The sequence below is a fragment of the Rhincodon typus genome, chromosome 3, assembly GCF_021869965.1.
Source record: "Rhincodon typus isolate 14 chromosome 3, sRhiTyp1.1, whole genome shotgun sequence".
In the NCBI taxonomy this organism is placed as follows: Eukaryota; Metazoa; Chordata; class Chondrichthyes; order Orectolobiformes; family Rhincodontidae; genus Rhincodon; species Rhincodon typus.
In genome coordinates, this window is record NC_063334.1 from 60,199,522 (window position 1) to 60,225,124 (window position 25,603).

General features: G+C 40.1%; 1 protein-coding gene across 1 annotated transcript in view; it reads left to right on the top strand.

The window, feature by feature from the left end:
• LOC109922729 overlaps positions 1-25,603 on the top strand; it is a 254,305-nt gene that overhangs the window by 72,088 nt on the left and 156,614 nt on the right. Inside the window, exons 3-5 of the mRNA XM_048593484.1 lie at positions 4,636-4,838; positions 7,628-7,821; positions 19,406-19,564. Coding sequence (XP_048449441.1) covers positions 4,636-4,838; positions 7,628-7,821; positions 19,406-19,564 — 556 coding nt within the window. The remainder of the gene's footprint in view (positions 1-4,635; positions 4,839-7,627; positions 7,822-19,405; positions 19,565-25,603) is intronic.

The following is a 25,603-nucleotide window of genomic DNA, read 5'->3' on the forward strand; positions in this document are numbered from 1 at the left end:
AATCAAAAGCATCCACATGGCCATCCAAGCATCATTACTCCTGAAATGTCTCCGTTCAGTACTCCTCATCCGAGTCTTGTGCAGCTTGGCTTAGTGGCATTCAGGATTCTATGTCAGTAGATTGTAGGTTTCAACCCAAATCCAAGACTTGATCATATGGTTATTTTGAAATCCTGAGGGTGAAATAAGTGAAAATTGGTATACTTGAATATTCACTGAACGCAACATGCCCTGAACAAATGCATTCCAGGGTCCTTCCTGAAGAAGTATCCTGACCCGAAACATCAGCTTTCCTGCTCCTCTGATGCTGCCTGGCCTGCTGTGTTCATCCAGCTTAACACTGTGTTACCTCAGACTCCAGCATCGGCAGTTCTTACTATCTCTTTTCCTGCCTTGTTTCTTACACGTAGAGGAAAGATTCCAGCCAGTCTGAAATTCGAGGAATCGGTATGTTACTACATCAATGGAATGTTTATCAGCTATGATGTAGGTAATATAACTTAGGCTGGAGCTATAATGCAGTAGTAAGGATGATGCAGTTTTTAGATAAGATGTTAATCATCTGTTCGAGATGATAAGTAATAGCTTAACACTAAAAGCACCGACTGATCATTACGATTTGTGTTTGCTGCAGTGTTTGTCTACTTAAGAAGTGTTCAAATTTAAGGAAATAATCTATTGGCTATTAGGCAACATGGAATATTCTGAAGACCTGAATGGCATTATATAAATGTCGGTAGGTTGGAGAAGGTGGCTAGTCGTAATATTACTGGTAATCCAGAGACCAGAGACATGCTGGAACCCCAGACAGCCCACTTCTATCTTCTTCTCAAAATGCACAAACCAGACGGTCCCAGTAGGCCCATCATATCAGCCTGTGCCTACCCCACCGAGCTCATTTCCTCCTGTTTTGACTCGATCCTCTCTCGACTTGCCTAGACCCTGCCCACCTACACCTGCGATTCCTCGTATGCCCTCCGTCAATATGACGATTTCCAGGTCTGTGGCCTTAACTGCCTTTGGTTCACCATTTAATGTCCGATCCCTGTGTACCTCCATTCCCCGCCAGGATGGTCTGAGAGCTCTCAGCTTCTTTCTCGACTGGAGGCCTGAGCAATCCCCATCCACTACCACTCTGCTCTCCTTGGCTGAACTTGCTCTTTCACTGAGCAATTTTTCTTTAATTCGACTCACTTCTGCCAAGTTAAAGGAGTGGCTATGGGCACCTGCACAGGTCCCAGTTATGCCGGTCTCTTTATGGGGTATGTGGAACAATCCTTGTTCCAGTCCTACACAGGCACCTCTCACAACTCTTTTGTTCCGTACATCAACGACTGTTTTGGAGCCACTTTATGCTCCTCCCTGAACATTGAAAAATCTGTTAATTTTGCTTCCAATTTCCACCCGTCTATAACGTTTATGGTTCATCTCTGACAAGTCCCTTTCCTTTCCTTGACCTCTGTGTCTCCATTTCAGGGAATAAACTGCCATCCACTACAAAGCTGCTGACTCTCATAGCTACCTTCACCATAGCTCTACACACCCCACGTGCTGTAAGGGTTCTATCCCATTCTCCCAGTTCCTTTGCCCTTGTCGTATCTGTTTGGATGATACCACCTTCGAAAACAGTGCAGCTGACGTGGCTTCCCACCCACTGTGGTTGACAGGTCCCTCAACCGCATCTGACCTATCACCTGTGCTTCTGCCTCTCCCCTTCCCATCACTCTCAACAGCGTGATCCAGTCCCCCTTGTCCTCACTTTTCATCCCACCAACCTCCGCATTCAAAGGATCATCTGCTGCCATTTCCGACAGCTCCAGCAGAATGCCACCACCACCTTCCCCTCACTCCCTAGTGTGCATTTTACAGGGACTGTTCCCTCAGGGACACCTTAGCCCATTCCTCAATGACCACAGCACCACTCTCCCCACCCACGATACTTACCAAAGTAACCACAGCACCTGCAGTGATTTGCTTCTGTTGGAAACCTGCTGGTGCAAATCCCACACAGTAGCTTAGGGGCATTTAAAAGTCAGGCAGGTTGTTGGTCTCAGGGTAAGATTCTTGCTTTGAGGCTTTTATGGAATGGATGCAACTGGTTCTGGATTTTAAGGAACTGTTGTAATACAGTAGTAGTGACCTTACACTGGGGCCACAAGGTCGAGGTTCATGTCTCCCTTGCCATGGAGGTTCATGAAACAAGTTGACTTTTTATGAAAAAAAATATATTTTATGAACGCCTTCCCAACCTTCCCTCTTTCCTTCTTGTAGAGGAATTGTGTTGTATGTGACAGTTGTTGCTCTCTGGCTACCAGCCAACATTATTGTGCGGGTCACAGGGTGCTGTGAGGTGCTGAGTTGTTCTCAACTACATATACTTGCAGAGATCCAGTGATTGAAGAGGAACACATGTTAGAATGTTGACTTCTAACAGATGCCTTGAAATGGAGTTGTCATGCAAACTGCTTCGCCATCGAGTGAGGTGTGAAGTGTAGGATGATCAGAGTCCTGAGCTGTGACAACAACTACAGTCTTACCCACTCTACACTCTCCATACTCTTGTAGGGAAGATGTTGTATAAAGTAGTTAGGACCTGAAAGGGTTGAGTAATGTCAATGAGGTATGAAGGGCCATTCTTCAGAGGAGCTAACCACTCCTCCAGTTCTTCAGAGTCCTGTACAAGTTCGCCATGTAGCTGTTGCTGTACCTTTAAGTTGGGCCTGATGTTTTGCAGAAGACGATTATGTACCTTAGATGTAATTAGCTACTAAGTATCATGTAATAAATCTTCCCCCGTATTGAAATCAGAGACAAATCTTTTGCCAAAGGATGCCCATGTGATGCCTTCCTCTCAAATAATCAGCGATTTGACTGATAACAGCAAAAAAAGGATTGATAGCAGTGAATCTGCATATAGTGTGTTGGCTGTGCTGACGTGCAACATTTTAATTAATGGCAAGCAGTAGTGGGATCCATTGTCTCTTCTTAGGCAGAAGTAGCCACAGTGGGAACAATGTGGAAAAAATCTGCTATTTTACGAAAGTCACAGTCATTCAAGGAGAAGAAAGAAGAAAAAAAAATTCAGGTCAGAAAACTGACTGGATCTTTAAACATTCAGCACCTCAAAAGCACACTGAGATTTTCAGCTTCTGTGAATGCAGTAGCCAGCAACATAAAGACTGTAGGGTGATAGTAGTATATGTGTAGCTGTAAAAGGTCAAATGAGTTGGAAACAGCAAAATATGTGGAAAAGAAAAACTGATGAAAAGACAAAGAGTCTCGCCAAAGCTGCAAGATGAAATGCCCAGATTGTAATCCTGGGATACAATGGTCAGTATTGGACACATGATATGAGTTAAATCCCTGAGTAAGGTTGGAAAATTTTGTATTGTAAAAGCAAAATTCCAGGCATAATTGAAGAGAAATTAAAACAAGTCATAAAACCCTGTTAGGCAAATCAGCATTATTGTAAATGTTTTGATAATTGAGAAGCTGTTCAGAAAAATATTTGTGAGAAAAGCGCCCTTAAGGTAATTGCCAAAATAGCACTATAAATTTAATAATGAGCATGGAAAAGTTGAAGGCAGAAGAGTTAATTTAAAAAGTATTTTGAAGGTTAACAGACTTTTTATTGTTCAACTAAAATTATTTCCTTAAGCTGCATTGTCAGTGTGAAAAGGTGCAAAAGGTTTGAAGAAGAATCATAATGTAAATTCTCCAAAATGCTAAAAAGGATTTATAAAATCATGGAGATGGGGGACCCAGTGTGATCATGTAAGTTTCTGCCATTTTGTACACAAAATTAAAAGCTGTTTACTCCAATTTAAAGCCTTTTAGCGACAGAATCATAGATTGTACAGCATGGAAACAGACCCTTTGGTCCAACTTGTTCATGCCAACCAGATATCCTAAACTGATCTAGTCCCACTTGCCAGCATTTGGCCCAGATCTCTCCAAATCCTTGCTATTTATTGTACCCATCCAGATGCATTTTAAATGTTCTAATTGTATCCAGCTCCACCTCTACTTCTGGCAGCTCATTCCATACACGCATCACCTTCTGTGTGAAAATGTTGCCCCCTGAGGTCCCTTTTAAATCTTTTCCATCTGCCCTTAAACTTATGTCCTCTAGTTTTAGACTCCCGTGCCAACGTAAAAAGACCTTGGCTATGTGCCCTATCCATACATCTCATGATTTTATAAACCTTCATAAGGTCACCCCTCAGAAGCTGGGTTTTGAACCTAGGCCTCCTGGTTAAGAGGTCGGGACATTACCACTGTCCATTAGAGGCCCCATTCTGACATTCACACTCAAATTTCTGACTTCTGTCTCCTATGTCTATTTGGCTACAGCACTAATTGGTGAGATCTATTCCAATATCACATTGTTGGCTCTGGTGTTATCAAGCTAATGTTAAAATTGTAAAATGCACTTAAATGAAAGTGGAAATAAGTTCAGTAATTATAGTTGTAAAATGTGTGTACTACTGCCAAATTAGTTTATAACTTTCTTCGAGGAATTTCTTATTTTCTAAACTTGTCAGGATTTTAGAGATTTAATAGGAGAAAGTATATTCAAATTTTTTTTCAATTTAAAATATTGCGGCAATTATATTCTATGTATTTCCTCTACAGACCCAATCAACTGATGTTCTTTATGTGCCTGTTCTGAATATACAACGTTCGGAATTTCCTCTTCGCACTGAAGTTGTGCTGGTTTTGCAACAATTGAATATCCCAGATGATTCTTTAATATTCAGAGATGAAATTGATCTCCATTTCTTAAACAGAGAGGGGAAGCTGACTTTAACACTAGTTGATCATAATATGCTGACGAGGTACAGTAATTCAAAACTGTCATTTTCATTTAATATAATTTAAACAGGAGTTGATTTTGGTGTTAATTTATATGTCAAAGTTTTGGATTTTTTTGGCCTTTGATTATAAAAGGAGAGAAAATCTATTTATTCAACTGAATTGGGAGGCCCAGATTTTATTAATGCAATTGGATGACTCTGCCTGGAATGTGAGTGGGAGAACCGTTATTGCTGGGTCTATTTTCATTTTAGCTTTATAGCCTCTCATCTGAATAAAACTTGACCAATTTTTGGAGTCAAGTTACTTTAAAAGTGAAAGTTACTGACTTAATTTTTTTTTAATCTGGTAGTCAGAAGTTCTTCTGTTGAAGAATATACTAGCTCTCTATTAGAAGCTTGTAATTTTCTGGAATTTTAAGTTGGTAATGGAATTAATTTTGCAGTTTATATTTTAAAAAAAAACTACTTCGTTTGAAAAAGTGCAAATTTTAGAAAGACACACTTGGAGCATACCTTCCAAAAAGAAGGCCGTCGGAGGTGGATAATTTAGGCAAAATTAATAAATATCAATATTTATTTGAAACATCATTAACAAGCAAGAGTCTTCTAAAAGGCAGAAGTAAGCTAAATGATGATTCACAATTATGCTTACAGCTCACAGATTCATTACTGAAATGAGAGAATGTGGTTAATATGAGTGGTGAAGTTAGTAAGCATAACATGTACAATAATCATCTAGGAAAAAGGCAAAGGCATTCCTAAGCTCTTAATGAACAAGAAAAAAATTCAATGGTACCCTGATGATCACAATGTGTATGATATTTTTGATATACGTGATAGCCACTTGTTTTACTTCAGAGACTATATTATTAAACCTTAATGGAGGGAGAGTGGAAATGTGTTTCTGTTTCTTAGGTGGGAAATCCAACTTTTAACTCGAATTCATTATTAGAGTTACTCTGTCTGCAGGATATAACATCCAAGTACGCTTCCATTTCTTTTGCTGTGCTGATTCTTATGGGAATGATAATGGGGCCACGTCCTGTTCCTCCAAACCTGTAGCCCCTTTATTGAAATCTTGCGGGGACCTGTAACTACTTTCTTTTTAATAAAGTAAACTTGTAATTTTGTTATTTACTAAAGGAGTGAAAATTGAAAATTATGTAGTTTGAACAAGAAGAATTTTTATTATACAAGAGTCAAATAAAGCAAATATGAAACACAATCTTGGATAGCCACTTAATATCTGGAATCAACATACGCTAAACATGAATTAGCAGGCGAACTGTGATCAACTATAAACTATAAATTGCAAATTACAAAGATCTTACAAATTGATTTGACTATCTACACATTATATAAGTATTAACTCAGTCATAGAATTCTTTGAAATTTTTTTTTTTTACAAAGGATTTCAGCTGGAGTCATTGCAGAGCTTGTTCTGATCCTCCGCCAACTGTCATTAACCTTTAAACATATTGACCTTTAAAACCAAGTCTGAATTTCCAACTGAATCAATGAAATCCACAAGTTAAGAAATTGGATAAGAGTCTTTTTGTTTACATTCGGTATTAACTTTCCTGTATCTAATGCAGAACCTTAGTGATCCAAACCTTAGGTTTTGGTATCAATATGGCAAGAGAACTCTTGATTTGAGTTTGTTCAATGATATAATTGTTCAGCACAATTTAATTTCCTTTCACTTGAGTGAATTTTCCAGGATTGCTTATAGCTGGTAAGTTGACCTGCCTGCTACAAGTCAATGCCTAGAGCTCCCCCGCCCTCGTAAGTGAGGAAGTATGATGGCAGGGAAACAAAATGGGTTGTAAAACCAAAATGCACGTTGTGAAATGAAAGAGCTTGCATGGGTTTCATTTAATCAATACTACTCTCCATTGTCAAGCTTGCTATTCTCTTCTGGATGCTTGCCAATATTTTGATTACTGGGGTAGAGATTTATGACTCATTGAGCCGAGCACTGTTTGATATTTAAAGTATTTCAACACTTCCAAAGTTTTTAACTGAGTAATGGAAGAGTTGCCCTTTTTGGGTAACATTCTGTTTCCTACCCTCTTTTTTTTTAAGATAAAAACTCATGGTTGCTAAATAAAAACTAATGCCATTCATATATGGCTTATAGATTATCTTCTTTTAACATCACTGAAATAACTAAATTTAAATGTTTCCACATTAATTAGTCAAATTCGTGGGAACAAATAGGTGTATGTTTCATTAAAAAATATGCTTTAGTAGAGTTAAATGCTTAAATATTTGCAAAGGAATGATAGAATGAAAGTGCCATTTGAAGAATAATTTGGATTACATGGCATCTTTTTTAAAAAAGTACAGCAATATATAAAAGAAACACTTTTTTTGATCTTGTGCACACTTAATAGGAAAACTGTTTATTTATTGGTACCACACAATAACAGTTTCGTCCCATTAGTGATTTAATGTAATTTCCATTAGTTAAAGGCAGCTAATTTAAACCAGTAGTGTCATATAGACAACAATTACACAAATAATCTGTTTGGCATATTTAATATTTGGAATTAATTGATTAAGTAATGCACTGTTTACAGTATGGGGCTGATTTAATTTAACTGTGTTCTTGAACAAAGCTACGCAGGAAAACAGTTTGAACAATGGAGCTTGTAGGTTTGTTTCTTGTGACCAGAGTTTTGCTAAGTCAATCTGCATATTCCTAATTTTTTTTAAAATTTGCAATTCTTGCTTTTTGATTTGTTACTGTATGTATGGAAACATGTGGACAATATAAAATTACAGCTGGTACCTCTGATGTGTTTTAGTGATGATAAAGCACTTGAAACAGCTATTATCAAAATAATCGATCACCATGACTATCATGAACAAGAACGATTCCATTCTACTCAGTGTGAAATTGTCCTGGAGCCAGTTGGATCCTGCAGCACGCTAATAGTTTCAGAAATTCTTCAAGAAGCTCCAGATTTGCTGAACGAACAATTAACGCATCTTTTCAGAGGTAAAAATAATTAATTCTGGTTCAGATTTAGTTGTTGGTGCTTTATCCTAATGGTCATTATGGTAAATTATATTTGCGTGTAACTTGCTATCTATAAGATGTTTTTTCTTTGATTCCAATACTCCATTTCATATATGAATTTAACTAATCCATTTGAAAGAATAAGAATGCTGTAATTTTATGTTCAGGAACCTGGACGGAATGGATAGCTCCGTTGTGTTGCTTGAAAAACTTTCTCGGGTGATAGTGTCCCATATTCATTTCAGACAAGGTTCCAAGTTGCATTTCTAGAAATGTGTCAGAAGGAGTCTTTCGGTTTTATGAAACAACCATCCACCCCAGGCAAGCTCAATTTGTACCCATAGCTCACTTGATTATTTCTGTACTTGAAGGAATTTCGGCCAAAGTGTGTTACGGTGCATTAACATGACTGCAAAGTACCACTTCCACATTAAGATCATACTATTAGATAGTATCAGATAGCCTGTCTGATTTTATTTATGAGAAGAGAATGTTTCAGGCAAACCCAGCATTTATTACCGATTCCCACATGGGATAAACGAAATAATCCTGTTAAATGTGCTTTCGACACGTCAACCATTAAAAGCTCTTTCCCAACTGCTGTTGAAGGTGAGGCGGACAAAGGGAGCAGAATTTGGTTTGTGGTTCAACTTGATTTTATTAGCAAAATGGTCCTTATTAAAATGCTGAGCATTTCCCCAATTCCCACAATATTTACTCTCTATCTAGCTCTGTCCATCTGAGAAGAGATGTTACCCGCCACAATCCATGTGTTTGAAGCTGTTGAAATCTCCTTCCTCTTTGATATATCAGTCAGATAAGGTTGGCTGTCTTCCACAAAGGTGGATCTTGCGGGTCAGGGCAGATCTTCTCCTGGGTTGTCTGGAGTTGCTGCATAGTCTTCTGTCATGAGTCTTGGTACAGATCTTCCCTGTGAGTCTTCGCTAAGTCCTCACTGACTTCATTGTGGGAATGACGTCTGGGTTCTTATCCTCCTTCACCCTTGACCTTCCATAATGTTCTGTGGCCTTTGGCCTTTGGCGACAAGCTTGGTTCAAATCATCCAATGGGGTTGTGCCAATACCCTTCACTGTTGCCATGCCAGGAGGTGTAAAGTGCACATCCTCGGGCAGTCAACATGCCAGAACGTCTGACCGACACTTCTCCAGTACACAGCCCTTCGCCTGGTTGTAACCGGATCTCTCTGAATCTTTTTAACCTCTTTGACCTTGGTTTCTACTGTTTTCCATAGCTGTTAGCTGCTGGTTGCTATTTAATTTAGTTTAGGCCAATTTTCTGTCAGGACTGATTTCTCCAGCTGTGGGTCAACTTATGACGTCCAATTTTCGGCCCGTGGGTGCTTGACCACGATGCTAATTTCAAAGTAAACTGAGGCCTACTTTTTGAAATCCATGCCTTTGTGCTTGATCTATGGCTATTGTTATATATTTCATCAGAGCAAATTGTATAAATTAAAACCTGTGGATAGGCGGCAATGACAGGCCAGATGTTTTGTCTTGCCTGATACTGACTTTGTGTCATAAATCTAATATAGTGCTGAAAGTGTAACGACTACTGCAGGGATCTAGTTATCAGGAAACTATCTATGTACTGCAGACCTGATGTGTGCTGTTTACACAATGGAATGTTGCCGGTTATGACAAAAAAGTTCAGCAAATAGTCTTCCGTCGTGTTTGAAGGGAAACAATTGGGTGCTAAGGCTAAACAGCCTGTGAGAGATGTGTAATTTCTTGAAATAATGTGTTGTGTACGCTCAGCTTATGCCTTATTTGATGTGGAAGGAGGTCTTTTGGCAAAATTGATACTGATTCATTACATTTTGACTATTATTGAATAATGCAGCGTAGAAGGATGGCCATGCTAGTTCTGTGAAGGAGTAATTTGGCCCAGTCCCCCCCCCAAATTTGGTCCTGTAAATGTCTCTCTCTTTCAGATATCATCGAGTCGTAGAATTACTACAGTGCAGAAAGAGGCCATTCACCCCATCATGTCTGCACCCAACCGCTAAAGAGCACTCCATCCAGACCCTGTCCCCCAACTCTATCCCCGTAACCCCACATTTACCATGGCTAACTCATCAAGCCTGCATATTCCAAGACACTATCGGGCAATCTACCATGGCCAATTCACCTAATCTGCAAATCTTTGGACTGTGGGATGAAATTGGAACATCTGGAGGAAACCATGTGGACACGGGTAGAATGTGCAAACTCCAAACAGTCACCCGAGGCTGGGATTGAACCTGGGTACCTGACGCTTTGAGGCGGCGGTGCTAATCACTGATGCTTGGGGCAGGACAGAGGCTATCAAACCAAGCAGCTTCTGAAGTTGCTATTGGATATACTTCCATCACTAATTTAGGTGGTGTCTTCCAAACCCCAACAATTTAAAGTTCTGCATGGCAAGGATTTTCCTTCCCCTTGAAGAGACAGGGCCCACTCAGTCCTTTTTCTCATCATAATCTCTGTCACCCTTGTCATCTGAGAAGCCTAATCTTTGTCTCCCTTACATTTCACTTCTGTTGGATAGAACCTAGCCTGTACATGAAACATCTCTTAAAGATCACCCATTGTCAATCTCCAGTTCCATTTAACACTGACATGATTCATTCTCACCACATTAACATTTGTCCCTTTTCCAAATTAGTTCTAAGTTGGATTGTTCCTTGTTCTTCTCCATCTCTAGCCTAAAATCTTATGCTGTGATGATCAATCTAAGCCACATATGCCCGCATATACTTGGTCCACCTCATTTCCCAGCACCAGATCCAGAAATGCTTCCTTTTTGGATAAACGTGCTTATCAAAAAAGTTGTCCTCAGCAAGTCCTTCTCCTTACTGTTACTTTAAAATTATCCAAATTAATATTTGGGGAATTGAAGTCCCCCAATATCACCACTTTACTACTTGCATATTTCTCTGCTTTCCCGGCTGATTAGTTCTTCCGTCACTCACTCTAACATAACCAGTAGAATGATCTTATCTCTTTTTTGCTTCTCAACTGTAATCAAATGGCCTCTGTCCCTATCTCCTTAAGAGCACGACTCTTTCCAATTCTGTGATGTCTTTCTTAATCAATATTGTCACCACTCCTTCCCTTCTCTGTTTCCTGAACAGTTAATATCCTTGTAAATAATAGTCCTTAGTACATTACAATCAAATTTATGTTTTTTTCCCCATTACATCATGTTCTGAAGCAATTACATGTGTTTGTAGCTCACTGACCTTATTCATCATACCTTGTGCATTTACATGCCTTAGCTGCAAACCTGTCTTTGCATTTTCTTCATTGGTTTCTTAGTCCAAATTAATATGGTACAAATTCCTTCTCTACTACTGTCCTACACTTGTACATGTGCCCTGTCAATTCAGTTTAAATCCTTCGCAAACACATTTGTGAACTGCGAGTACATGGGTTACACATCCACAGGTCTGAAGCAATCTCTTTTGGATGGATGCCTTTGGCTCCATATCTGGTCCCAATGCCTCAAAAATCTGAACCCACACTAGTTTTCTATTAGAGATAGTAGGAACTGCAGATGCTGGAGAATCCGAGACAACAAGGTGCAGAGCTGGATGAACACAGCAGGCCAAGCGGCATCATAGGAGCAGAAAGGCTGACGTTTCGGGCCTAGACCCTTCAGCCTTTCTGCTCCTATGATGCTGCTTGGCCTGTTGTCTGCACCTTGTTGTCTCTAGTTTTCTATTATATCTGACATACTATATCCCTGGTGCCATTCTACTAAATCTCCTCTGCTCCGTTTCTTCAGGATTTGAAGCCCTTCCTAAAATGCAGTGCCCAGAATTAGCCACAATACAGTCCTCATGTTGGGACCTAACTAGTGTTTTTAACATGATTTAATATACAGACAGCAGAGTTTTAGATTAATTTAGGTTTATGAAGAATGGTCATTCTGCAAAGGTGAAATTGTAGTTAATCAGGTACAGTATTTGAGCTGTGCAACGCATGCAATTTCTCAGCTGCCCCCCCACCCCACCCCACCCCATGCAGAATCAAGTGACTTTGGCCAAGTGATTGCAAAGGACATCTCACCCCTGCAGCTTTGGAATTGCAATATATTCTGGTGAGTAGTAGTACTGGAAGGTAATGTTACATTCAGATGGGAAGATATAAACAATACAATGAACCTTGTATTTATGGAGCAGCTTATGTTGAAATAATGTAGCACTTGACCGAATTAATTATTTTTGAAGCACACTGTTGTGATTCTAATTGAGTCAAGTAAATTCCAAAACCCGGTTATCTACTGAAAGAATAAAGCCTCAAGAATCCACAATTTTAACAAGAGTTCTCTGAGCAATAGTCAGACAAAATGAACACTGCTAACTAAATACCATCTTAGGTCAATAATTATAATTGACATTAAAAATGCTTATACTTTAAAGCTGAACTCTTCAACTCTTTTTTTTCCCATTATGAATTTTGCTTCTTTCCTTCATCTGCACCTTGAAAAGTTTTAGTCTACATGTCAAGCTCTTGAAGCTTCTTTCGCTTTCTAGGACCAAGTCAAAGTACACGGTTGTCAGAAATGAATTCCTCTTCTTTTCACTGGCCTTACTATCCCCTGAGGTATGAGCTAAATTGGGGTTCTTCCTCTTGCCTCCAGCTATGTGATCCTCCATGGCTTCTTAAGTACTTCACATCTCTGGACACTGCAGCTCAAGTGTGGGCTTCACTGCGCGCTGGCTCAGTGCCACCAATTCAGAAATACCTCTGATAGCTCTTTCTCTCTCTAATGGTGAACAATTGCATTTCATCCCTTAAAAGGCTTACTTTTCCTACCTGTTGAACACTCGCCAACATCAGTGCTTTTAGCTCCAACCGCAAAGACCTTCTGAATTCCTGAAGCTGAACCACTTGTCCCTGTGTTCCCAAACTGAACAGCTTGTTTCTTTCAGCAAAGACACACAGATGAATTAAACAAAGGAATCTCCCTAACCACTTCAACCCATTTTGATGGCAGCATGGCTTACTTGGGGTGCTCCATACAGAAAGGTGACGTTTTCTTCCCCCCCTCAAAAACCAACATTTTTGACTGAGGCCTGCGTGAATAATTAATCCCTTTAACAAAATCAGGATTCAGCTGTTCAGACTCCCTGTCTCCAATTATCTATCTAAAAGAGCCCACATGGCATTTTCTTAGCTTCTTCTCTTCTATCTTGATCTTATTAACTAAACAAGTCCTACTTTTGTCATTACTTGAGATGCTCTGGCATTTTCTAAAGTACAGCATTTCAGTTACATTAGCTGTGCACATGTAATAGCTTCAGTCAAAAGTTACCTCTGAAATATTAATAAAAACCATGAAACTCGATGATTACGATAACAGTCACTGCTATTATGTAAATAGCAGTACAGCCATTCTGCACAAACCATTTATTAAAGTTGTAATCTGATCCATGGTCAGAATCTCTCTTTGCTTTGTGATACTGGATGAGGAAAAATGTTTTTTTAAAACATCAGAGGTAATCTCACTGTTCTCCTAATCGTGGGGCTTAGTCCCATTCAGCATTGTGGGTCTGCTTACAGCACGTGGACTGCAGTAGTTGAAGAGGGCAGCTAGGGATGGGCAATAAATGTTGGCCAGCCCATGTACTGTGGGTGAGTAAGAAAAAAGTGGTTGGAATAAATATTGGCTTAGCAACTTTCTGAAGGACTGAGCAATACAGTGCACCACAGTATAGCACCACACCTTGATGTCAGCCCTGATTCTATGCTCCTATCTTGATGTGTGTTTGAAATTCAAAGGCTAGAATGCAATTAGCCAAGTGAAACTTAAAAAAAAAATCTACAAGATCATCATTTGATGATGTCTGGGAACTTGAAGATTGAATTATTCAGAAAGCTCATACCTTGAAGGATGATGAAATAAAATAATGCCTATTTTCTCCATGGTAAGGAGCAGCTACTATTTGAGAACCAATATGCTGCTCATCATATTGCTTCATCTGTATGTAATGAAGGGAAATCTGAATACTGTGATTAATCTGAGTAGAGCTATGTTAAATGAAATGTTTTAGCTCTGCTGCATTTTCCAAAGAACAGGCTGTAATCTCTGTTGTAAAACAGCTCTGCTTCTGATGCTGCTTTTAAAATTTGACTTTAACACTTATAATTACATGTAAGCATTTAAAGTTTTCGCAAAGATCTATAGCTCGGGTTGTGGATGATGTTGTTGACTTGCTCGCCGAGCTGGCTTATTTTTGTTCAGACGTTTCATTACCATGCTAGGTGACATCATCAGTGGAGCCTCCGATGAAGCCATGTTATTCTACTCCGCTTGGAATTTATACTGAATGGTCCGTATGGTGAGTACTGCCATTTCCGGTTTTGATCTGTATGGGTTTGTATGTGGGGTCCAAGTCAAAATGTTTGTTGATTGAAGTATGGGTGGAGACTCTACCATAGTAGCCCAAGCCAATTATAGACACACATGGGAATTCCTAGAGGCATGGTTCTCCACCTACACTTCAATCAACAAACATATAGAATTGGACCTGATATATAAACCCATACAGATCAAAACTGGAAATGGCAGTACTCACCATAACGGACCGGACAGTATAAATTCCAAGCGGAGTAGAATAACATCGCTTCATCGGAGGCTCCACTGAAGATGTCACCTAGCATGGTGATGAAACGTCTGAACGAGAACAAGCCAGCTCGGCGAGCAAGTCAACAACCTACACATAAGCATTATCCCTGCATTGATTGTCACGGAAACTTCGACTGCAATAACATGTTGGTTAATGATTCTCACTTGAATTAAGCCCAGCTTCTTCTGGTGAGTGCAACATTTAAAATGTACATCTTGCAATGCTGCTTTCTTTGCCATACCCTGAAATTTTATTTCGTATTCTGTACACCACCTTATTTTTCATGGGTCAGCAGATCTGTGATGATCTGATCCAGGAATATCAATCCTGACACACTGGACAGAGTTTTATTTGAAGCAACCAACTCGCAGTGGTGTGTCAGGTTTTGGTTCGGGAACCTGTATGATTCACTTGTGGGCTTTCAATGTCTCTTTAACTTAAGAGTGTTAGCACCCTGACCAATCAGGGGATGGGTGAGATGATGGAATTGAATCTGTCAAAGAGAGTGTCTCCAGTGAAAGGGATCCTGGCAAGGATACAAAAGCTGAACTGTAGACCGATATCTAAGGCTTAAGCAACCATGAGAGTGGAGGGGAAACCTCGAATGGCTAACCCCTGTAGGCCTCACTCTTAAGGTCCTTGTACAGGATGTTATGGACTCAAGTGAGGTTAGATTTCATGTAGACCAGAAGAGGACAGTTTCTAAAGTTAAGCAGGTGGGATAGAAGTGGCTGGGGAAGTGAGCAGGAGCAGTCTGATCCATCCAGTTTTGGAGACAGTGGCTGTAGAATTTGAGTTTGGGTAGGTAGAGTAGCATACCATTTTAATTTGCTGAGCTGCACAGTTTGACTGTCCCAGTATTCCCCTACAGAACCTTCTCCAGGTAAGCACATTTTTCATTTCCTAAATTACATTGTGAAGCAAAACAAACCTAGACTAGAAATCCCAAGTAGCAGATAGAGCTATGTGTCCCTTCTTTCATTGTAGATTAAAAGGCCTAGAGATTTATACAGTCATTATACAAAAGATTATGCAGTTCTTAGGTGACTAATTTGCTTAACTCTGGTGAATAAAGCTACTTAGTAAATGCAGAATCTAACACCAAATCAAGAATAATGTGCCAGAGAAAAGTAGGATGCATTGGGAAGCTAGTAGTCCAGGATCTTTCGAGACCTAAAGAATATGTGTGGCTTGATTTTTACTTTGTTGACCTGGTAGGAGAAAGTGGATCAGGAAGTCTCAAGGAACTTGGAAGTTTGGATTCTCCAAAAAATAGTGCAGGTTGTTATGGAACTGATGAGACCCCTCAAAACATATTAAGAAGGTACCCTAGACCCTAACTTTTTCTTACTTTAAAGGTAAATGTGAGGTGCTGCATTCCAGATGCAATTTGATTGGTCAAACTATTTGATGTTAAGCAAAACTCAAATTATTCAAACACTATAGTTCAAATACAACAAAAGTTATTCCAAGTTCCTTTTTCTTGATTCTATTGGAAAACTTAACAGAATAATAGATTCTTTTATGACAAAACAATAACTATTCTAATATAGTAACATCCATAAACACATGCTTGACAAAAAGGCAAATTCAGAAAACAGATTGGGAGTTGCACATGAGACACAGTAGGCAGAGAACCTCCAGCTTTTGGCTGTAACTGAGAAAGGGAAAGAATAGCTTTTACTTCCTCAAGGCCCCAATAGCAACTGCTGAAAGCTAATCTAAAGATCCTGGTTCTGTGGGAGTTTGACCACACCCATTCAGGCTGCTTCTATTGTTCCAATTTTAATAAAGAAAAAGACCCAAGGCTTCACAAATTGTTTATCTTCTCATAGACTGCTTGTCACCTGACCCTCAGTCTCTCTGTCAAAGATGCCAGGACAAAACACACCTCTTAAAGCCACAGTATCGTCACAAGTTTTAATTCCATGAAGTGCCCATGATGTCACCATTCAGTTCCCTGCTCAGATGCCAGCTTGACTGCCAGGCTTTGATCCCACTCTGACAGAGAGTTGGTCACTAATGGCCACAGCCAAGTCTGAGCTGGCATTGAAGTGAGGTGATCTAGGAAAGGAGGCTGGTCCTGGAGCTGGGGAATAGATCACCTGGTGACTTTAAGAAAATCACTGGAAGCTACAGGATGGAGTTTTGGTATGGAATAGAGATCTGTGCAGGTGGTTGGGGGTTGAGGCCAAAGGTGATGCTTGATAGAGAGGAGGATTCCTCAGGCAGGCATGCTGAATCCAAGAGTCAGGTACAAAGGCCGGCAACTCCTGAATGCACCAAACCCTCTCCTGAGGAAAGCTGCCAAGTTCTTCGACATTTGGGAACCCCAGCCAGCAACACTTTAAATTCAAAGCGTTAATCATTGAGGCTTAAAACCTCATCATCATGCTTAATGTATCAACCTATCTCCTTGATACATCTTGGTTCCCTGGTCACCCACCTTCCTCCAACCCCACCACCCCCACCCCACCTTATTAATTGTGCTTGTTAGAAGCCAATAATCTCAGCCCCATGGCATGTCTACAGGAGCTCCTTGGGCCAACCAACTTAAACTGCTGTATCAAGAACTTGCCTTCCACCATCAGGTCAAAAGTTGATGATTGCTCAGCATTCAGCTCTATTCGTAACCTTTCAGATGCTGAAGTAAACCCTGTCCACATTGCAGCAAAACCTGAACAATATTCAAGTTTAGACTGGTAAGTGGCAAGATATTTCATTCCCTTAAGGGCCAGGCAATGACTGTCTCCATTAAGAGCAAAACTAACCATCTGTCTTGAAGTTTAGCAACATTACCATAGCTAAATACCCCAGTAATGATAACCTGGTAGCTGCTGTTGACAATAAAATTAACTGGACTAATTATGTAGATAGTTTGACAATAAGAACAGGTCAGAAGCTTGGAAATGTGCCATGAATAACTCAGCACCTGACTCCTCAAATCAGTCTATCATCTAGCATCTTTAAAATCTTTATCCTTCAAGACGTTGCATGACCTTACCTTCCTCAATCTCTCAAATTTCCTGTTCCAGTCAGTAATGTGATTGACAGACAAATTTGCCTGGTATTTTAAAGGAATTCTTTTTGGCAGGAGAAAGGGTGAGAATATGGGATTGGAGGAGATGGCTCCAGTTGGAGAATTAGCACTGGCACACCTATCCAATAAGGCAAATGCTGAAGTTTCCACAGTTTTACATTTACAAACCTATGAAGGTGTGTGAGGGGCTGAGCAGTGTGTAGCCTGAGAACAATAGTCACTTAACTCAATGAATGGGATCTCCTGTGGTTGGCATCTCAGTTGTGCCAGTTGTCATGCACTAACTTCCAAGGATATAATCTTTAGTTTTATTTATGGGATGTGTGCATTCCTGGCTGGGTGAGCATTTGTTGCCCATTCCTTATTGCCTGCAGAAGAGAGTGGTGAGATGCTGTCTTGAACCACTGCAGTTCTTGGCATTTAAGGATGCAAGATGCCGTTAGGCAGGGCGTTTCAGGATTTTGATCGAACAACAGTGAAGGGATGGTAATATAGTTCCAAGTTAGGATGCTGTGTGGCTGGGAGATGAACTTGCAGGTGGTGATGTTTCCATGCTTCTGCTGTCCTTGTCCTCCTTGGCGGTAGAGGTGATAGGTTTTAGAAGGTACTGTTGGAGGAACCTTGGTGAGTAACTGCTATGTAATGATCCACACTGTCACCACTGTGTGTTGGCGGTGAAGTGAGTGACCATTAAAGGTGGTGGATGGGGTTCCAATCAAATAAGCTGTTCTGTCCTGATGGTATCAAGATTCTTGAGTACTGGTGGAGCTGCACTCCTCCTCCAGGCAAGCGGTAAGTATTTCATTACATTTCTGACCAGGGCCTTGTAGATGATGGACATACATGGGGGAGACAAGAGGTGAAAATATCTAGACTTGCTTTTGCAGGCACTGTATTTTTATGGATAATCCAGTTGATTCTCTAGCCACTAGTAACTCCTGTGATGTTCATAGTCATTGAATGTGAAGGTGCAATGGTCAGATTGTCTCCTGTTGGAGACAGTCATTGTCTGCCATATGTGTAGTGCACATGTTAGTTGCCACTTTTTGAGTCCAAGCCTGGATGTTGTCCAGGTCTTGATGCATATGGACCTTGACTGCTTCAGTATCTGAGGAATTTCAAATGGTGCTGAACAGTATTCAATCATCAGTGGACATCCTACTGCTGACTTTTATGATGAAGGGAATGTCACTTAAGCAGTTGGACATGGTTAGGCCTATGAAACTTCCCTTAGGAGCTACTGCAATGATGTATTGGGGCTGAGATGACTGATCTCCAACAACCACAGCTATTTTCCTTCAATACAGATGTTGCTCCAGTCAGTGGAGATTTTTCCTCCTGGTTCCCATTGACGATAATTTTGCTTGGGGCTCCTTGATGCCACGCTGGATTAAATGTGGCTTGATGTCAAGGGTAGTCACTCTTGATCACCTGCAAACAAAATTGGAAGAAACAAAATAACAAAGACCTAATAAGTGCAGATTCAACCCTTAACTGTTGCAATGCATAATTGCAGCTGTACTCTGGAACAAAATAATCTTTTACCAATAAGAGTTACCAAACTTGAGATTAAATGCAGCAGTGAAGTACGTGATTACATATGTGTATTGGGACCATTCTGTTTCGAATAAGGCTGTTGTGACAAACTGTTTTGTGTCGATGTGTGAGCGTTTATTAATGGTGATTTTAAATAATTAATGCTGCACTCGTTGGAGTGACTAGTTATCATCTGACTAATCTTTACATGTTAACATCTTTTGTTTCTACATTTCACTTGTTGGAATTCAGTTTCTGTCTCACTGAACTACGTTTTGCAATTAATACTGTTCCATTAAATTCTAAGCAATGGGATTACTAATTCTTTTGTAAAAATATTTGTTTGATAGGTGCAATAATCTTAGACTGCATGAACATGACTTCTGAAGCTGGAAAAGTAACTTTGAAGGATGAAGAAATTTTAGCTGCTCTAGAACAGAGGTTTCCGGATCTTCCTGCACAGCAAGAGATTTTTGACACATTGCAGCAAGCAAAATTTGATGTTTCCGGTATTTACTTTATTTTTTTCCATCTGAGTTGATTGTCAATAGAGCAATGAGCCCAGTTTGCTTCCTATAATTAGCATTGTTGCTGGTAATTGCTGCTTTGAAGATTAGTAGTCGATGTTATTTTGAGGCATCAACTAGATTTTTGAATCTACTGTTAAAAATATTAATCTACAACATTTTTTCAATCTGGTAGTTGATGGAAGTGGGCCAGTTAGCTGTTTGCTCCTGATGTGAGTAGGTTCAGGCCGTTTTGCACGCTGAGCTCCATTGCCATGCAGCAGGCAAATGAGCAGGTGCCAAATGAGCACTCTTCTGCAATGTGTTGGCTTTAAGCCAGTATGGTATTGGATGGCCAAAATACTGACCTGAAGTAAAGAGAAACGGAAAAATGATGCAGAGTGGGATAAGTGCAACTGGAAACCAGAGCAGAGGAAGTTCAGGAAATTATTGGGAATTTTTGTTAAGTTTTCAATAATTTGTGAAGTATGAAATTGATCAAAAATGTACCAGATGAGTAGTCAGATGTACAAATGTAACCAGTTGATCATCCTACCAGTCACTTTGTGATTCAGAGAGCTTCGGAACGCATGTTCTTAATTACGTCGGAAGAGGAGAGTACATCATTTAGTTCTTTAGTTGTGTTCTGCCATTCATAGAGATTCTGACTGATCTGCATCTTGACTTCATCTGCCCACTTTCAGCTTTGTATCCTTCTAGACCCTTGTGTTTAAAAAAAAAACCTCAAATTTAAAGTTATTTTTAGAGTCCGGGATTACTGCTTTTACTGACGGAGAGTTTTCCACACTTGTCCTATATTTTGAACCAAAATTTTTTTCCAAAATTCACTTCTGAATTCCTTTGTTCCCTTGTCCTAGACTCCTCCATCAGATCACACATTTCTCTCCATTTCCTTATCAGTTACTTTCAAAATTCTGAACACTTCAAACAAATCTCCCCATAACCTTCTATATTCCAGAGACTCCATGTTTAATTTACATGATGTCTTCTCACAATCTAATTCTTTGAGCACAGTAACTTGCTGTTCAGTTTGCACTTTGCTTGTGAGTTATACTTAATACTTCCAGACTGCTTTTTAATTCATTCTTGAATGAGGGTATCGTTAGCTTTTATTTCCCACCACCTTCTCAAATCACTTTGAACTGCTTTGATCTATTTTGACGCAATGACATTGAAGGAATGTTACATTTCCTAGTGACAGTAGTGTATGACTTGCAGGAGAACTTTCAATTGGTGGTGATCCCAAATATCTGCTGCCTTTGTCCTTTTAGATGGAAGTGGTCAAGGGTATAGGGGGTGCTATCTAAAGAACTTTGTATTACCATAGTCCATCTGGTAGATGGTACATACTGTTGCTGCTGAGCAGTGAGTAGTGATGGAGTGAGTAGTGATGGACCAGTGATGTAAGATGTTTGATTTTTATGTATTAATACAATTTTTTAGAGTTAGGTTTTGAAGAATGTGGTTTTTGGTATGTCTCTAAGATTAACTTGTTGATATTTGCAGAGCCATGATTTTTTTTTTAAAAAAACAGTATGAGAGGGGGTTGCTGTCATGATAATAGGATTTGTTTGCTTTGGGAGAGCTTTGAACATGGACAGAGTAAATATTGAGCATTGACTAGTTTACTGTTTAGGAGGATCAGTTTTATTTTGCTCAGGATACTAGCCCATAGTTTGGGAAACTTCTGTTTTTCAGTTTAGAGCCATTGATAGAAGTCAGATGTGTGAAGCAGGAACTCATTTAGAACTGTTGGGAAATGGGTTACCGCAGAGTAAGGAAGCTTGGAAGTTCCAGATCAGAAATGTTTGGTTAGAAACTTGAAGGCTTTACTCAAATAGAGGGTTGAGAGTCTATGGTTAGTTGTATGACTAATCAAGAAAGAGGCAATGAAATTGCCACTGGTATGTGAAAGGAACAGTTAAGTTAAACTTGTAAATGTGAAAATGAGCAAACTTTCTCTGTGAAGTAACTCCACAAGCTGGTATCCTATCACCAAGTCACCTTTTATTTACATGGGGAGAGTCCATGACACTGAAACAACTCCCTCCGAGTCAGCTGTCAGAGTGAACAGGATGTCTGACACACTCCTGCTCTTATCTGTCAGCCAGGGCTCCCTGACTGGGGCTGTTAACCTGGTCCAGTCAGGGAACTCTGAGGGCTACCCGGCTGACCTCGTTTCAATCACTGCACTCTGTTTGAGTGCTGTAAAGTGGTGTTGTTGGGAAAGGTGGGATTTGTATTTTATCGCATTTTGAAACCTTTCAAATTATGTTGTATGTAAATAGCTTGGCATTAACTTTCATATTCATTTCTTTTCCATAATGAACTTCTGTTCTATTGTTAAAACCAAATCTGCAATAGGGTGTGCATGTAGTTCGGTGAAAGACAACCTGATTAAATAAAAACAAAGCAAAATATGATCTTTCAATCCAGATTTCAGCCTGACTTGTTTAGTAGTAATGTCAGCTATGAGTGAATGTTTATGGATGTGGTGCCGATTGCGTGGACTGCTTTCTCCTGGATGGCGTAAAGGAACAGGCCATTCGGCCCAATGATTCCACACCAACCCTCAGAAGAACATCCCACCCAGACCCATCTCCCTACGCTGTCCCTGTAACCCTGTATTTCCCATGGCTAATGCACCTAACCTACACATCCCTGAACACTATGGGTAATTTAGCATGGCCAATCTGCATAACTTGCACATCTTTGGACTGTGGAAGGAAACTGGAGCACCCGGAGGAAACCCAGGCGGACACGGGAAAAATGTGCAAACGCCACACAGACAGTTGCCTGAGGGTGGAATCAAACCCAGGTCTCTGCTGTGAGGCAGCAGTGCTAACCACAATGAGCTACCACGCCATCCTTTTTTTTTCGAAAAAAGTGTTTTTGAATGAGTACTCGGACAGCCAAGCTAGCAGCTATAGCTGACATGGTCAGCCACCTGAAAATATTCCCCCACCAGCAAAAGTACATTCATAGAATCCCAAAACTTCTTGAGTGTTGTTGTGGCTGCACTCATCCAGGCAAGTGGGGAATATTCCATTAAACTCCTAACTTGGGCTTGTGAATGGTGGACAGACTTTATGGAATGGGGAGGTGAGTTACATACAGTACGATCCCTAGCCTCTGAACTGCTCTTGTCACCACTGTATTTGTATGGTGAGGCCAGTTCAGGTTCTGTTCAATGGCAGCCCCCAAGGTGTTTGTGATGGGGGATTCAGTGCCATGATTGAATGTCATGGTTTTGTAGTTAAATTCTCTTGTTGGAAATGGTCATTGATTGATTGTCACTTGTCAGTCCAAACCTGGATATTGTTCAGACCTTGCTGCATTTGGATATGGATTGCTTCAGTATCTAAGGAATCAGAAATTATGCTGGAAATTGTACAATTGTCAGTGACCATCCACAGTTTTGACCTTATGAAGGAAGGATAGTCGTGATGGAGCAGCTGAAGATGGTTGGGCCTAGGACACTAACCTTAGGGACTCCTTTGGGATGTCCTGCAGCTGAGACAACTGACCTCCTACTACCACAACCATTTTTTTTTGTGCTTGGTATGACTCTAACAGACAGTCCCCCTGCCTCTCCATTTGAAATATCTCCAGTTTTATCAGGGCTCCTTGATGCCAAACAAGGTCAAACGTGGTTTTGATGTCAAGAGCAGTCACTCTCAACTCACCTCTGATTCAGCTTTCTTGTCCACGTTTGAACCATGGCACGAGGTCAGGAACAGGGTGGCCCTGGTGGGACGCAAACTGGGTGTCACTAAATAAGTTAATGCTGAACAGGTACTGCTTAATAACACTATTGATGATTTGATGATGTCCCATATCAACATTGCCATGCCTAACAGAATGATTCCATTGTTACCATGGGAGTTAAATCCAATATTTGACATTGATTTTCTTTTTAGGGAAAGAATAAATTAAACTAAGTTTATATTTCTTGGGACATGTTAATTGCTGTTACAGGACAGTTGCCTTCAAGATAAGAATTTATTCTCAAAAAGCCAATAAAAAGCATCTCCCATCAGCATTCAGCAATTGTCCTTTCTTAAGATATGAAAATGCCAACTCTGTGTCCAGTAAATATTGCCAAATGTGCCAAATCATATCATATGTTCCTGTGTTGTGCATCTCTGGATGCCCTAGAAAATAAATATTGTGGCTTCAGCTGCTTTATTTCAACTTCAGGTCTTCATGTTTCTTAATTATTTTGTCATTACAGATGAAGGCATGTTGGGGTCGAAAACTCATGGGATTGTCATTGCAATGGTGGTACTGACCCCATGAATTTGTGCATGACCCCTGTGCACGTTCAGCTAGTTCACTTGGATAAATTTATTTGGTCTCTGCCACTTGAATTGCATCCCAGGTTTGCCTTCATTGTGATATGGAAGACACGGATGCTTTTCCAGCTCCCATGCCAGCAGCTCCCTCGGGGAATCTTTGGAAGTGGCTGATGCCTCTGTAAATGTTCTGCTAATTTTGATTTGCAGCATGTGGGAATGACTGATCGGGATGTGTTTGTTCTCTTGTCCTCCAGTCCTCCAACCCCCTTTCTGTTCTGTTGACCTTGTTTGAAATCTAGAGAATCTATGCTTGGAATTTAGGAGAAACTTCTTCAACAAGATCGATCTATTGTGCTTCTACCGTGAGGGCCTAGGTTTCTCAGACCATTATGTATACTTACAATTTAAAGGCCAGTGGTTGATTTGTTTTTACATTGCATAGGCTTCTAATCAGGATAGTTTTTGAGTTGATAACTTCTATTTACAATAAATAGATTAATGTCATCATTTACATGAACGGAGGAATTTCAGATAGACAAGTTTGATACTTCTGTTAGTATTTTGAAGTATATTTTAACAGCTATTACTTGCTGACTGTTATACATGCATGATAAACTATTGGCTGTAATGAGAAACGCTATAACCTGCATAATTAGAATTAGGTTTTATTGCCATGTACTCAAGTACAGGGATACACAAGTGCAGTGAAAAGTGTACAAAGTAGTCATTTCTGGCACCATCTTAGGTACAAAGGTGCCTAGGTACAAAAAACTTAGGTTAAATAATAAAGATAAAGAAATAAAGTTAAAAGTTCAGCATTACAGTCCTTCTAAAGAAGAGAAAGAGAAAAAAGAAGAGTACGGAGCAGGTGAATCTGCGCTGGGCTCTGCCCCAAGGCCGGGGGTCCGCGATCTTGATGAATAGAATTAATCTGTCAGATCCTGATCTAATGTTTGTTTTTGATGATACCGGCTCCAAATCCTTCTCATTTGCTCTGTAATGAACCACGAGTGGTAGATATCAGTGATAACGAGGTATAGAGCTGGATGAACACAGCAGACCAAGCAGCATCAGAGGAGCAGGAAAACTGACATTTCGGGTCTAGACCCTCAGTGATATTGTAATTTAAGAAATCTGACCCAAAATGTTCTTCAGGATCAACTTTGGACCCTGTCTGTTAAGAGTCCTTAGTAATTAATTTAGGAATTATGAGCAAAGTGTGTATTTTTATGGATAATATCACAAGGGATTTTATTTAATATGATCAGCAAATGGGTGGTGAGTTTTAATAAGTACTTATTCTTCCTATTATTCAACACTGGGTAGTTTGCTTGGGAGCTTCACAGTACAGTGGAAGTCAATTGTATAGTGTGGCATTAAGATCCGGTGTGGATCATGCTGCAGCAGAAAGGATAATGATAACCAGCTACAGTACTACAAGATACATGAGGACAATGTTGAGGGTGCAACAACATAGACAGAAGGGAGGCATGGGGATTGTGTATATCCATCTCGAACAGATGAGCCTTATGCATCTGTGCAAACAACTGAAGGCCCACATTCAACTTTCCAGTGCCATTTGGTACCTCTGGATATCTGAAAAAGATGACCACATGTGCCATAGAGATAGTAGGAACTGCAGATGCTGGAGAATCTGAGATAACAAGTTGTAGAGCTGGATGAACACAGCAGGCCAAGCAGCATCAGAGGAGCAGGAAAGCCG